This window comes from Neofelis nebulosa, chromosome 3 (genome assembly GCF_028018385.1).
Source record: "Neofelis nebulosa isolate mNeoNeb1 chromosome 3, mNeoNeb1.pri, whole genome shotgun sequence".
Classification (NCBI taxonomy): domain Eukaryota; kingdom Metazoa; phylum Chordata; class Mammalia; order Carnivora; family Felidae; genus Neofelis; species Neofelis nebulosa.
Genome location: NC_080784.1, coordinates 87,135,868 through 87,152,416, shown reverse-complemented (window position 1 = coordinate 87,152,416; position 16,549 = coordinate 87,135,868). Strand labels below are relative to the sequence as shown.

The 16,549-nt window shown below is 37.9% G+C and overlaps 1 protein-coding gene and 1 pseudogene across 9 annotated transcripts in view; both read right to left on the bottom strand.

Annotated features, from left to right (window-relative positions):
* Window positions 1–16,549, bottom strand: part of MGAT4D (MGAT4 family member D) — a 74,525-nt gene that overhangs the window by 24,574 nt on the left and 33,402 nt on the right. For all 9 annotated transcript variants that reach the window (XR_009259291.1, XR_009259292.1, XR_009259287.1 and 6 more), the window contains 4 exons: window positions 13,148–13,306; window positions 10,586–10,726; window positions 6,302–6,435; window positions 2,895–2,941 (listed from right to left, as the gene is read on the bottom strand). Coding sequence is in view for 1 of the 9 variants with exons in the window: in XM_058721314.1 (XP_058577297.1) it covers window positions 2,895–2,941; window positions 6,302–6,435; window positions 10,586–10,726; window positions 13,148–13,306 (481 nt within the window). In the remaining 8 variants the exon portion in view is untranslated. The remainder of the gene's footprint in view (window positions 1–2,894; window positions 2,942–6,301; window positions 6,436–10,585; window positions 10,727–13,147; window positions 13,307–16,549) is intronic.
* LOC131508296 (U2 spliceosomal RNA) lies at window positions 10,850–10,972 on the bottom strand (annotated as a pseudogene).

The window sequence follows — 16,549 nt, the reverse complement described above, 5'->3', positions numbered from 1 at the left end:
ACCCTCCTTTCTCAAACTAATTATTTTTTTCTGCTCCTTCACCTGTTCTTACTGTTTTCCCCCTCATCCTAGCTTAGTCCTGCCTAAAAGTCCTTCCACATGTGCCTGGTATCCACTGCCCCTAGACCTTGTCCATCAGCTTCCTCCCATGGATGAGATCACATATAAAACCACTCCCGGAGCCCCCATCTCCAGACCTCCCCTAACACAAGTTTTCCTTCAGGCTGCTGTGTTTAACTTTACTCCCCATCCATCAAGCTTGTTGAAAATAGTCTAATTCGGGGCGCCTGGGTGGCGCAGTCGGTTAAGCGTCCGACTTCAGCCAGGTCACGATCTCGCGGTCCGCGAGTTCGAGCCCCGCGTCAGGCTCTGGGCTGATGGCTCGGAGCCTGGAGCCTGCTTCCGATTCTGTGTCTCCCTCTCTCTCTCTGCCCCTCCCCCGTTCATGCTCTGTCTCTCTCTGTCCCAAAAATAAATAAAAAACGTTGAAAAAAAAAAAAGAAAATAGTCTAATTCAATTCTTTAAACTTTTATTATGAAAATTACCACACACACACAAAAGTGGGAATACAACGAATCCCAAATCATCTGATTTCAACAACCATTATTATTATTATTTTTTTTTACCACACTTGTTTCATCCATACAGCCCACTTTTTGTTGTTGAAGTTTTTTAAAACAAATCCTGGATATCATTTCTTACCCTTAAATTCTTCAGAATCAAAAAAGGGCATTTATTCACATAACTGCATGCCATTATCACACCTTACAAGACTAAGAATAGTTATGTAATATCACATAATATTCACCTGATAACTCACATGTCCTCAGGAGCCTGACAAGTATTCAGTGGGGGATGTGGAGTGTTCAAATAAGCATCCACATAAGATCCCCTCGTTGTAATCTGTTACCTCTCACTTCTTTTCTAAATTTACTACCCAGACCGATCATCTCAGTTTCTCTTTCTTCTTGTTCTCAAACAAGTCTTGTTGAAAGAACGGGGTCACCTGTCTTACAGAATGTCCTCCGTCCTCATTCTGGTGGCTACTCCAGACTGCTTCCTCTGTTCACTGTGTAGACGCCAAACTTGGATTTAAAGTAGATGTTGTATTTTGTGTTTGTGTTGTGTTATACTTCGGAGAGTGGCGGGCAATAATTCCCTCGAGTTGTTTCATGGTGTATTTCATTTACATCACAACAGAAGGCACAAAATGTCTCGCTGTCTCACTTCCAGGGGTGCTGTGACTGATCACAGGTTCAGTTGGGAGCACTTGACCCCCTCCTGCGGATTGCCCATGTGCCCTCAGCCCCCATTCTCACACTTCTGTTCTCCCAGGTATTGTAGGGGGAGGGTTCCTGCACACCACAATCCCAGGCCCCCTTGCTAGACACCTTCCACATGGGTTCTGCCCAGGGGAGGCAGTATCAAGAGACTGGAAGGCAGTCAACAAGGAGGATATCCTTCCTACTTTCAGGATCTGGTGAAGGCCACAGCAGCAGCAGGATAGAGTAGCAGGAAGCAACGGAGAACTGGAGATCCCAGCCGAGCAAGGTGGCACAGCTCAAACCTGCGATCATGGCTGTTTCAACAACACAGCAGCAGGTGCAGCCCAACATCAGATCCTGGGGTATATATACTCCTGTCTCCCTTCATGCTTCTCCCATTTCCTTTCTTCTCTCTTTGGTTCTCTCAGCCCCTGTAAACACTTTTTGACCAATTCTTTGTATCAAATTCTATCTGAATTACCAAAGGTTTTCCTGTTTGGATGCTGGCTAGTACACCTTCCTTGTAAAGCTCCCCATCACTTAATGACATGCCTGACTCAGTTGTTTTCAAAATGGTGATTTTCTAATTCTATTCATTCTACACTTATTTGCTGGAATTCTTTTGACTAAAATAACTTTGCCTCATCCCCTTGAGCTATTTGGTGAGGAAACAAACAAACAAAAAACCACAGAACACTTTGCTGTCTAAGCCAAACGCGTCTAGTAGCCAGATTCAGCTGGAAGGCCATGCTTTGCAACTCTGGGCTGTGGAATCAAGTGCATATTCCTTAGCATGGTATCCAAGACTCCTCATGATCTTATTACAGCCAGCCTTAACTCCCACTGATACTTCTTCCTCAAGCCCAAATATCCACACCTCAGGATATACTTATATTTCCAAAACTCTAGCATACTCCTGTTTGGCCTTGCTGCCTTCTCAAGCAATTGTCTTTGCCAGGCATTCCCTTTCTCTTTGGATCTACCTGAAGAAGATCTGCTCACACCTTTAGACTCAGCCCGTTACTTACTCCTCAGGAAGGACCTGCTTGATGTCTTGCAGGCAGAATAAAATACTTCCTCCTCTATATGTTCTCATATTGCTCTCCCCATACCAATGCGAAACACCAGCTTCCTTGTTGCGATTTGTTTTTTACCAGTTGTATCACCCACGTGAACAGAAACATCTAACAGGCTGGGACCAATTCCATAGGGTCTTGCTGGATGAATCACCTCATGTACATTCGTCAGCATGTGCTTGCTTCTCCTGGGCTGCGTCCAGTAGGAGATCATAAGCAGAGGTGGACAGTGTAACTTCATACGGTAAGGAACACAAGATCGCTTAAAAAATAATCTAGTAGGCTTCTCTCAGAAGAAGTGGATTTCAGGGAGAATAGATATAACAATCATAACATGAAAAAGATGGATTTTATGAGGCAGATAACCTACAAAATTGGGGAAAGTTGTAAGCTATACTTCATCACAGCTTAGAACTACCCTTAGTTCTAAGTAGTTCCATCCACACAGCTATACTCATCAAGAATATGATCACTAATAAAATAATTGGGCAGAAAAAATAAAAGAAAAAAATGAAAGAACAACTATTTTTAAGCTTATCAGACAGTACTCACCTTTTTGTAATCATGTCAACAACAGATTTTAAATAATCTTCATTTCTCTAAAAATGAGAAAAATATTTTACTGAAATTAAGCATGCCTCATAGTTTTACTGATACGTTTGCTACATGTAAATCTAGTTTATGTGTGGAATGTCACTGTGTCCTAAGAATTTTTTTATTTTTTCACTTTCTATAAAAGAATTTAAAATATCCTTGTGTCTAAAAGACCTGACTGGAATACTTAAAATATTTCATTCTTCTTTTGTCACAATACAAAATATCACTATACATTATTTGCACTTAAAAATTAGTATGCAAAAACCTATGTATCTAAAACAGTTTTGTCCTAAAAATGGGATGGCTTATTTCTAAGAACTGCTCTTTTTAAAAAAAAATTTTTAGAGGCACATCGGGTGGCTCAGTCAGTTAAGCATCCAACTTCAGTTCAGGTCATGATCTTGTGGTTCATGAGTTTGAGCCCCATGTCGGGGTTCTGTGCTGACAGCTCAGGGCCTGGAGCCTGCTTCACATTCTGTGTCTCCTTCTCTCTCTGGGTCTCCCCCCCATCTGAAATTTAAACATTAAAAAGAAGTTTAAAAAAAATTTTTAAGTTTATTTTTTTTGAGAGAGAGAGAGAGAGAGAACACACACGCATGTGTGAACAATGGCAGAGAAAGCAGGAGAGAGAGAGATTCCCAAGCAAACTCTGTGCTGTCAGAGCCCGATGTGGGGCTCATTCTAAAGAACCCATGAGATCATGACCTGAGCTGAGATCAAGAATTGGACGCTTAACCAAGTGAGCCACCCAGGTGCCCCTAAGAACTGCTCTTTTTGAAGATGTCTTCATTTTGTGAGTATTATATGGTACTAAATGTACCTCAATACTATACCACAGTTTTCCAGATAGTATTACTCAGCCTAATTCCCAAATTTTTGCCCATTAACAAACCTTATTTGCCTACTCTTCATCAAATGCTGCGCTAGATTAGATGGCAGACTCATTTGTAAATATCTTTCGGTAGTTTATTCTCAGATGGCATTTTTTTTTTTTACAAAAGTGATGGCATTTAAATGATATTGCTTCAGGGCCACAAGCACTCTCAAAACAAAATTCTGAAAAATGTCTGAATGATGACAATTGTATTGTCACATCTGAGGACCCTGAAATGTATATAGTCAGATTGTTTACTTAAAAATATCTGTCATAAGGAACACCTGGGTGGCTCAGTCAGTTGAGCATGACTCTTGATTTCCATCCAGGTCATGAACTCGGGGTGCCTGAGATCAAGCCCTGCTGGGCATGACGCCTGCTTCGGATTCTCTTTCTCCCTCTCTTTCTGCCCTTCCCAGCGCGCACTCTTCCTCTCCCTCTCTCTCTCAAAATACATAAACATTAAAAAATATATATCTGTCATGATACAGATAACTCTATGACAGTACTTGATGTTCTTAAGATAACCATACACTGAATCACCAGCTATTTGTTACATACTGAAACATATTACTTATTTTTTTTAAGTAGGCTCCATGCCCAGCGTGGAGCCCAACAAGGGGCTTGAACCCATGACCCCGAGATCAAGACCTGAACTGAGATCAAAAGTTAGATGCTAAACTGACTGAGCCACCCAGGTTCCCTGAAACATATTACATTTTAAACATAGTACTAAAGTTACACTTCTTAAGCATTCTACATTCCATTTTAAAATCTGTCCCTAATATTTTATCATTGGTCTTAACATTTTAGGCATATGTGCATGTGTCAGCAGCAAAGAAATGAAGATTGTAATATGTAATATACAGAAATGTGGCAAAACATTTTGGAGATTATGTATATTCTTCCAATATTAAGAAACTAAACTTGGACAGAATGACTATTTAATCTTTTTACTTATATTTTCCTATTAGTTCTTCTATTGCTTATTTTGAGTTTTTTCTGCATTCAAAGACATGTTTATTATAGAAAATTCAAAAGAAAGGACAAAAGATCCCTACATCTCCTACTATCCAGAGATAACCATTATTTATATTTTGGAGACCATTATTCCAAGGTTTGCTCATTTTTTTTCTTTATACATTTCATCTATCTGTATATCTTTTTTTTTTACTTCTTTCCTTCCTTCTATCGCATTTTACATAGATAACATTATGTTAAATGAGATGCTTAACAACTTTTTTCCCACTCAACAGTATGATAGGGACATAATTTCATGTCAGCGAATATAGATATTCATTCTCTTTTCAATGGTTACAATTGCACTGCAGATTATCACAATGTAGACAAGTATTTAGCCAGCCTCTTATTGATAGACATTTTTGGTGGTTTCCAATATTATGCTTTTAAAAAGCAATTGTGCACTGAAAATCCTTGAAACAATTACTTATTGAACACTTACTATGTGCCATGCATCATTCCAAATACTTTAAATACAGTAGCTAATTTAATTGACAAAACAACACTATGGCATAGGTAATATTATGATGCCTGTTTTCAGAGAAAGAAAGTGAAGCATAGAGAAGTGAAGGAACTTGTTCAAGTTCACAAGCCAGGAAGCAGAGAAATCTAGATCCGGGGTCTGTGTTCTCAACGACTATAGATACTGTCACATACTGTCATATTTTTATTATTTTGGAATTCTTGCCTGATTATCTCCTTAGGATAACTTCCCAGAATTGAGATTTCTGAGACAAAGGATATAGACATTTTAAATCTAACACAAACTCCCAAATTCCCCTCCAAAAGGTTTTATGGTATTAATATTTACGCAGTGCTTTATAGTTTTACATGGCATTAGAGGCAAGATAGAGAATCTATTAGACATAGACTTGAATCTGCTGTATTAATTACTGGGCAAGTTACTTACTTTCTATAAAGCTCCGGATTTTTCACCTGTAAAATCAGGAGAGCTATACCTATTTTTACAAGGATGTAATGCAGGCTACAAATAAGGTATATAAAAATGGTCCACAATCCTTGAGATACAGAAAGGAGTGCTTCAATATTCATGGTAGTTATTGTTACTTAATTTAACAGAAATTACCTCTTGATTCATATGCCAACCTTTTATTGGGCTGGGCAGGGTTTTTGTTTTTGGTTTTTTGTTTTTTTTTTTTTTACTGTAGCTTCAATTTTGATGTTCTGTTTATAAATATAGTTTCTGTACCATATAGTACACAGGGCTCCTAGTAACATATTTAACAATGCAATCTTATTTCTCTGCATGTAACCATTATCTTTTCTTTTTAGGTTGACATATTTAATTCTTTCTCAGTGGTGTCAAACAAGTATAAAATACATTGTCTGCTACCCAAAACTGGCATCTATGAATTGCTTTTTTAAATTTAAGAAAAAACATCTGAAACGATACAGTGATTATCATGGAGGAAGGGTATTTGGAGAGCTACTTATTTTTCATACGTACATCTGCGACCGAGACAATCACCACAGAGTCCTTCTCTTCTGAGAGAGTCATCCTGGAGACAACAGAATTCAGGGTTTGCTTCAGGTAACTTTGATTTCCTCTGCTAACAGTGGAAATACCCAGCGCAAAAGAGACTGCAGACATAGGTGCATGGAATCATCATTTCGAACCACAGAGAAAAACGTAATTTATCATTAATATCTATGCTTATCACTATGCTTGGGTTAGTTGTATGGTCAAAAAAGAGTGTCTGAAACTGTATTACAAAAATAATCCAAACTACTACTAATTTTTATTACAAAGTTCATTTTGTGCTTAAGCAAATTCCAATTTGCAATGGAGTCTTGGTAAATGCATTAAGTAGACTCCAAGATTTTCTCATGTTGGAGGGTTTCAGTGTAGTGAAAAATAAAACTAACCACTCTCTATTTATTATAGCTTTTACCTAACTGGATACAAAATGTGACACACTGGCCGATTGTCTACTCTTCCTAAGAACACACTGGAACCCAAAACAGGAAAAATACTATGAAATATTTTCATCTGTGGAAAAAAAAAATGTACGAAGTAATTTCCAAGTGACTTGACGGAATGAATCTATGCCCCTGAGTTACTTTTATTGCCCAATATTGACTGGAACACTGGTGGAACAGACCTCTTGCCATCCTAAATAGCTACCAAGATTGTTATCACTGAAGTCTGCGCAAACTCAACACCAGTGCCTGGCTGTATGAACTTGGGCAAGATACGCAGCCTCTCCAGCCTCAGTTTCCCCTCCGTTAAGACAGGGATAAGGACTTCTAGAATGGCTAAGTGAGGAACTTAGCAATAATAGAACCGGGGGGAAAACATGTTGAAACAATCAGGGCTCTGGTATACAACAAACTGAGAAGCATTTATGTAACAAAAAATTATTGAACTTTGGTGAGAACAGTAAGAATCAGTATTTCCCTGACTACTATTGAGTTGAACGTATTTTCATATGTTTATAGGTCTTTGGATATTCTTTTGTAAAATCTCTGTTTAAGCTCTTACCTGTTTCCCTATTAGAGTTGTCTGGATTTCTCTTATCTATTGATGCACTTTATAGATTCTGAATATAAATGCTCTGTCAGTTATGCGTATTACAAATATCAATTCCTATTCTGGGTTCCCTTTTCAACTTTTTACCTCTTGATGAACAGAAATTTTTAATTTTAATATAGTATAATTTATCCGCCTATTATTTTATACTTAGTGTTTTGATTCCTGTTGAGAAATCTTCATTTATCTTCAAGTCATAACAGATATTCTCCTAAATAACTGTTTGCCTTTTATATATAGGCTTACAGCGCATCTGGAATTGATTTTTATGGGTGGTGTGAGGCAGGAATCAAGTTTCAAATTTGGGATCCACTCTAAAATGCAATTGCTGAAAGGGTGTCTGGGTGGCTCAGTCCATTGGGCATCCGACTTTGGCTCAGGTCATGATGTTGTGGTTCGTGAGTCTGAGCCCCACGTCGGGCTCTGTGCTGACAGCTCAGAGCCTGGAGCCTGCTTTGGATTCTGTGTCTCCCTCTCTCTCTGCCCCTTGCCCATCTCTCTCTTGCTCTCTCTCACTCTCTCTCTCAAAAATAAATAAACATAACAAAAAAATTAAAAAATAAAATGCAGTTGCTGGAATGACTTCCAGTGCCTTAGGATAAGGAATACGCTTACAAACATTTCCAAGGCCTTTAGTGACCTGGTCCCAACCTACGTCTTCTATTTCAACTGTCTACAAATCATCTTTCAGCTTCATAAACTGACCAAACAGGACTCTCTCACCTCCAAATCGTTGCACATACACCATTCCTTCTCTGCCTAGAACATTCTTCTTCAGGCTCCTTGTGCCAATTCTACTCATTCTTTCTAAATGAGGCTGAGTGTACCAGCTATATATTTGTCTTACATAGTACTTATCATCCTTTTTGTTATTAGAATACATCATAACAGCAATATATTTGGAGTGAATAAGTGAATGGCCAAGCCCCTTTATTATTTGGCCTCTGCTTCATGTCTCACTGCCCCAAACTTCCAGCTCCAATTGGGCACATATGCCACACTTTTTCTCTAGGCCCTCTTGCTGTTACTGTTAGACCTCTCCTTTCCTTTTCTTCTACCTGGATGAACATCCTCTACTTTTCCACTGTCCATCATGTGCTTTTTCCCCATTCAGCCTATTCCAATTCTTTCTACCCTTCATGTCTCAGTTTAGATGCCACTTCATCCAGAAAGTCTGCCCTAATTCCCCAAGTATGGATTACCTGCCCCACCTTGTATTTCCCTTGTCATAGCACTGGTCACTTTATACTGTAATTGTTTTCTCACATGTCTCTAGGAGGATGAGGGTCACGTCTTGCCCACCACTATTTCCCAGGGCTTAGTAGAGACCTGGTAGAGGCTGGTCCCTTGAGGACGTGGAAGACTGCACAAAGAAGTTGTTAGCTACGCTGAAAAGTCATATTGGATAAAGACTTCCATGACAAGTGAGTTGTGGTTGACAGGAGGTGGTATGTTCATTACAGGCAGTGATTAGCATGTGCTAATCACTTGGCCTATCTGTGGGGACTATAGGTGGTTTGGGGTTGCTGGAAAGGAAGGGAAGTGGCAAAATTTGAGATTTGAAAGATATGGTCTATTGTGCATATACCATGTCAAGGAGCTAACATCCTAAATATACTGACGATCCAGCAAAGGACTTTAAGCAAGAGTTGAGCATGATATACATTTTAGTACATAGCTCTGAGGAGGATACGAAGAATGGATTGACTTTAGTAACACTAAAACCATGAGAAAAATTACAAGTCTATTACACTGGGCAAGAAATGAAAGCTCACGGAGAATAGTTATAGAGGGTAGAGAGCAGAAATTATTTGAGATATACTCAGAATACAGAATAAATAAGCCTGATGACAGATTCCCCAGTAGACCTGGCTATAGTCTTCAGTGCTTTTACAAATGTCTTATGTGTTAGGGTCTATTAGTTACTGGGCTTCTGCTTATCTTTGCTGATGTTTATTCAAGGGTGTGCTTATTCTTGGTATCCAATATTTTATATGTAATGGGTTTCTATGTAATGGATTTTTGTTCTATGACTTTCACCTCATCCTCCTGTTACCTATAGCTTTTGTGTAGCACACACTTTCTCATATGTACACACAGATACACATGCATGTATATGTACACATTTACATGCCACACTCAAAATACTCCTAAGAGGGAACCTGACACTCAAGTGTGACCTCAGGAAGTACCTTAATATCTCTAAACCTCAACTTTCTTAGGCGTAAAAGAGAGATAATCATATTGGGTTGTGAGGATCAAATGAGATAATGAAAGAAAACATACTAACTCAGTATATGGAACACTGTGAGAATTCAGATGTTAAACACCACCGTCTGGCATCCCCATCCCAACACAACAGGCTTGGCAGAGGCATGTGATATCAAACAATCCTACATATTCCCAAGGAACTACCTAGATCAAACAGAGATCAATGAGCTTTTTCTGTAAAGGACCAGATAGTAAACATTTTTGTCTCTCAGGCCATACTGTCACTGTCACAACTCTGCCACTGTGGTGGGAGAACAACCATAGACAAGTAACAATGAACACTGACCAGGGTCCACCGAAACCTTATTTTAAAATAGCAGATTTGGCCCAAGGGCTGTAATTTGCTGCCGCTGGCCTAGAGTGACTCACTCATTAGAATGATTGAGGTTTGTGAGAATGGCAAGCACTCAGACTCGCCCTAATATCCCTGCTTCCAACTTAAATGCTTTTTCTCTTCTTTAATACCTGCTAAGGTTAAATTCATTATTTCAGGCTTAGCTCAAACATCACCTCTTCTGTAAAGACTTTGCTGACCTTGGTCCCCAGAAAGATGGGGAATAGGAAGACAACTGAATAAGAATGCACTTATCAAAACCAAGGGAGATAAGGGTTGCCAGATGCTTCAAGTCACATCTGCATGTGACTTATAATGACTTGTTTTTAAAACATCTGTATTAAAATTGAATTTGAATTCAAGTCTCTAAATATCTACTGAACTAGTTTCTTCTTCCAGATAATGTACTGATTTCTGGCAGTCCAAATTAATGCCACATAGGCTGGTGGTCTATGTATCAGAGTATTATATCAATGGATTACATTTTAAAACATAAAAGCATGCATAATAATAGAGAAGTGTTCAAAAAAACTTAAAAGCTTGTCCCCCAAGATCAAAATATCTATATTTGATTTTCTAAATCTAAGTTTGCTTACCACCTGTTTTTTCTTTGCCAATGATTACATCAGGGTAAATTCTGCCCACTTTCCTTAGATGAGGGAAAAAGAAATTTAGGACTTCAAATGTATTATTAGACACTGTTTCATCCTTACCCAGTGTATTAATTTTCTTCTCAACTGAAAAAGAGAAAAAATAGGGTTTCTAAGTTCATGACTATAGAGATTTTTCTCTCTTTGGTACAATTTTCATAATGTAATTATCAGATTAATTCAGTATTCAATATATAAGAGAAATACTAATAAACGTGAATTAATAAAATCATCTGGCTATAATTTATAGCTCAGATGTTATTGATTCTTATTTCTTTAAACTTATAAGAACAGATAATGCATGTGATCTTAGCCAAAAAGCCTAGAAGTAATGATTCATATTTATTTAAAAAGTAATATTTAAGTCTAGCACCCTGAGCTACATAACCAGAGACCAACAGAACTGTCAGTTCCAAATGAAGTATAACGGAAACATGCTATAATTGATCTGATCTGCTATTCAGATTAATATCACATTAAAGTTTGTATCTATAACTTTGTTTTGTAGCTCAACATTTAATCACTCTATTTGTACCATTCATCTGAATATACCTCTACAAATTTGAAATAGAAGAACAAAATTAAAAGACTCACATTATCTAATTTAATTCATAATACGTAATACAGTAATCAAGACAGCATAATATTGGGGTGGCTGGGTGGCTCAGTCAGTTAAGCATCCAACTCTTGCTTTAGGTTCAGGTCACGATCTCACGGTTCGTGGGATTGAGCCCCATATCAGGTTCTGCACTGACAATGTGGACCCTGCTTAGGATTCTCTCTGCCTCTCTCTCTGCCCCTCCTCTGGTCTCTCTCTCTCTCTCTCTCTCTCTCTCTCTCAAAATAAATAAATAAATAAGACCAAAAAAAAAAAAAGACAGCATGGTATTACATTAAAAAGAGATACACAGACCAATGGAATAGAATAGAGAATCCAGAAATATACCCATATAAATATTGTCAGTTGATTAAAAAAAAAGTACAAAGGTAATTCAATGCAGAAAGGACAATCTGTTTGACAAACGGTGCTAGAATACTTGGACACTCACATGAAAAAGACTGAATCCTGACCTATACTTCATGCCATTTATAAAAACCAACTCAAAGACTTCATAGACCTAAATGTAAAGCCAAGACTATAAAATTAAAAACAAACATATAAAAGAAAATCTTCATGACCATGATGTAGGTAGAGTTCTTAAAGATAACACCAACAACACAATAAAAAAGAAGAAAAATTGACAAATTAGACTTCATCACAATTAAAAATGTTTGCTTTCTGAAGGACATCACAAGGAAAAGGAAAAGACTAGCTACAGATTGGGAGAAAACATTTCCAAATCACATATCCATCCGATATGTATTCAGGATATATATATATATGCTAAAGAAAATTCTCGTCAAACAAAAAAACCTATATGTGAATGTTTATGTACTTGTAATCGCCAAAAAATGAAAACCCAAATGTCCTTCAATTGGCAAAAGGATAAACAAACTGTATCCAATCTACAACCATATAATGAAATGCTACTCAGCAATATAAAGGCAACAATTGGTCACATAACAACTAAGTGATTACCTGCAAAGAAAGCATATGTGTATCAATAGTATCATACAATTTATATATGTATCAATAGTATCATACAATTTTCTATAATACATAACAAAAAAGTAAAATACATGCTTTGATGTAGCTATATATAACATTCAATGTGTGCCTGTGTGTGCGTGCATGCACATGTGTGCATGTATATGGTTTATATATAAATTGGTCACGTAACAACTAAGTGAAAGAAGTTAGTCTCCAGGGATTACACACTGTATGATTCCATTTGTATGGCATCCTGGAAAAGGGAAAACTATAAGAACAGAGAACTGACTAGTGGTTGCAAGGAATTAAGAGCAGAGAGTACCTGGCTACAAAAGGAGAAACAGAGGCAGGACTTTTTATCCTGGAGAAATGGGAGCCACTGCAGGGTGATATACAGTAGAGTGAGCATTCACTGTCTATGGTGGAAATAGACAGGTGGGAACAAGTCTGGAGAGGGAAAAATAGAAGTGCTAGCAGTCATTCAGATGAAATATGAAGATGTCCTCACTAGAGCAGCAGAGATGGTGATAGGAAAATGTGGACAGATTTGTGAAGCACGTAGGATTACCAACCTACAGCATTGCTTGCTGACTGAAATGGAAATAAGCAAGAGGGAGAGGGGAGGGGTCAGAGTGACCCTCAGGGCAGTGGCTGTGTCTTTCGGATGGAACAAGAAGGCGGTGCATTTCACACAGAAAACACAGGAAGACCATTTCTGGGCTACAGAGAAGAGGCGTATCAGTGCTATCTCTTACCTGATTTTTGTATGTCTCACAATAAAAGAGCAAATACTAATTTAGTTCTAGTGGTTGGGGAGAAATGTCCTAAAATCAGAAAGCAGAAAATCTAAATTTCCAAACACAAAACACAAAACCAACAAACAAACCACGACACACAAAAACAAAAGTAACACAAACCTAAGTCCGTGGACGTATTTTCTCTCTGTGTCATTTCATACTTCATTTTACTCAAGGCATTGATCAGCTCTTGGCGATTTCTTTCAGTTTTATTTTTTAAACGTAGAATTTTCTCCTTAAATTCCAAAATGTGGTTTCTACAATTAATTAATTGATTACCTGCAAAGAAAGCATATGTGTACATGCTCATATATGTATCAATACTATCATACAATTTTCTGTAATACATAATAAAAAAGTAAAATATATGCAATATATGCTTTGATGTAGCTATATATAACACTCTCTGTGTGCCTGTGTGTGTGTGTGTGTGCATGCACATATGTGCATGTAGATAGTTTATATATAAATATGTACATATGATACACATAAAAGGTTGGAGAAAGAGTAAGACGTTAAAATAGTACTATCTGGAAGGTGGAATTATTATGAATAGTTTCTGCTTTATAACTCTGTGCTATTTAATATTTTCCAAATTTTTCATTTTGTGCATGTATTAGATTTGTAATTAAAGGAAAAAACCAACTGAGCCAAAATACTGGCTTTTAAGAATTTATCTGAAGAAAACGACCAGAAATATATACACAGATTTGGCTCAAAGGATGTTTAATATAGGCAGCATTACTTATTATTGTAAGAAAATAAGAAACAACCTTAATGCCCAACAATGGAAATATGTTAAATAAGTTACAGAATATCCTTTTTTTTTAAGTTTATTTATTTCGAGAAAGAGAGACAGAGAATGAGACAGAGAGAGAGAGAGAGAGAGAACGAGTGAGGGAGGGGCAGAGAGAGAGTGGGAGAGAGAATGAATCCCAAGCAGGTTCCACACTGTTGGTGCAGAGCTTGACATGGGCTTAATGTCACAAATCATGAGATCATGACCCGAGCCAAAATCAAGAGTTCAATACTTAACCTACTGAGCCACCCCGGCGCCCCCAGAATATCCTTTTAAAAGTTATATTGGCTCTGGTATTAAATCATATATAACTGAATCCTAGTTTTGCCACTTAATACCCAAGTGACCTTGGACAAAGCTATTTGATGCTTGTTAGCCTATGTTCCTTCATATGCAAATGGATAAAAATCCCTGCCCCACACCTGGGTAGCAAAGTTGGTTAAGCATCCAATTTCTTGATTTCAGCACAGGTCATGATCTCACAGTTTATGGGATCGAGCCCTGAGTTGGGCTCTGTGCTGACAGTGCAGGGCCTGCTTGGGATTCTCTCTCTCCCTCTGTCTCTCTCCTCCTCCCCATTCACACATACATTCTCTCTAAAAATAAATAAATAAACTTAAAAAAAAAAATTCTTGCCCCAGAGTTGGGAAGAAGAAATGCAATAACGCATGTAAACCATGTGGGAAAGCACACGAAAAAAATGCTTTGATAAATGTGTGAGAAATATTACTTATCAATGGGCTACTTTTTATTCATTTATCAATGCAATACTATGCAGCTATGAAAATCATCTTATATAAGAACATTATATTTAATGTTGCACAAACAACTGTTTTTGTTATTTTATTTTCTTTAATGTTTATTTATTTATTTTGAAAGAGTGAGAGAGCATGAACAGAGGGCAGAGAGAGGGAGACAGAGAATCCCAAGCAGGCTCCTTGCTGTCAGTGCAGAGCCTGATGTGGGACTTGAATTCACGAACCGTGAGATCATGACCTGAGCTGAAATCAAGAGTCAGACGCTTAACCAACGGAACCACCCAGGTGCCCCAAAACAACTGTTTTTTAAAAACAAAACTGTACATAAAATCATTTCCTTTTTTCAAAAAAAATGTACAGATAGTAAAAAAGAAAAAGTATACAAGTTTACATGCTGTTAATATATAATCTTTAGTTTGTTGAATCACTTTTTGTTTCCTATTTTTATAAAATTCTTTTGTTCTATCATGCTGCATTGCTTCTATAATCAGAAAAAAGGTTAACAAATAAAATAATTAAACACCTTTTATGTGCCACCTACTGTGTGTCAAGGGACATACAGCAATAAAAAAAGATATGGTAGTTCTTGCCTTCAGGAAGTTTATAGACTAATTGGTACAACTAAATTAATTGATAATTTAAATCATTGTGAGATTTCGGATGTTACAAATTTCCTTCTCCTTATTAGGGTTTTAACTTATTGGGTACATATAGATAACACCAGCCCCAAACACTGGCTGTCAGCTTTATTTGGGGCTGCCTGACAATGGGTACATTGCAGTGTGTGCTGGGATGTCCTATTTCCCTAGCCAAGTTAACTTACCCCCACCCCATTATCAAAACAGCCGCTGGACAACAGGGGGGCCACACCCACAAAGGGGGTGACTTGTCACATGTGCTCACTACTTCAGGGGAAAAAGCAGGGAGAACTGGTCCTTCTTTCATAGAGTACATAAGAGATGTTATAAGAGAAAGAGCCCAGAGATGGCCCGAGTTGCCTTTTTAAGGAAGCCATTCTGCCCCCCTGTCAGTGTGGTCTACAGAAGTCGAGTCTGACCAATTTCCCCATTCAGATGAATCTCTCTGTCTTCTGAGAAAGGTAATGAGCTTCTGAGAGAAGGCCCAAGTGCTCACTTTAAAATGGCCTTTCTAGAACGAAATGAAAGATGTCCCCATGAAGGAAAATATGAGCACAGCAGAATAAGGTTTCAGCCCCTAACTTGTAGTGATAATGGTATGCATAGAGGACAGAGCCCAGACAGCTGGCGGGGGGGGGGGGGGGGGGCAGGGGGAGAAGACAGAGAAGCATTCTGGAAGATGTGCTGCCTGAGGGGACTCTGGAAGGAGTGTGAGTTAGGTAGTCAAGGGAAGCAAGGGAAAGTGTTCTATTTGGAACACTGTGTGCAAAACGCAAGGAGGCATTCAAAACATGGTCTCTATACTCCTAGAAGCTATTCAGTATCTCAAGGATAATAGTGGGAAAATTCAGAGGTGAAAAGAGGAATCTGGTTCTGCTGATCGTTTTGATAAGCCATGATAAAGACCTTGAAGTTTTCCCTATACACCAGTGTTTCTCAAACATTTCTTCTAAAAACCCTCTAATGGCAGTAAATTTGAATAAAAGGGATGTGGGTGGAGGCATAACCTGAAATAGCCCACCACAGTCATGAAACATCTGTGAAGTTCTTTTAAAATGTGTGCAGTTTTTTCTTATACACTAACAATGTAGCAACAGAAAGACAAATAAAGAAACTGATCCCATTCACAATTGCACCAAGAAGCATAAAATACCTAGGAATAAATCTAACCAAAGATGTAAAAGATCTGTATGCTGAAAACTATAGAAAGCTTATGAAGGTAATTGAAGAAGATATAAAGAAATGGAAAGACATTCCCTGCTCATGGATTGGAAGAATAAATATTGTCAAAATGTCAATACTACCCAAAGCTATCTACACATTCAAT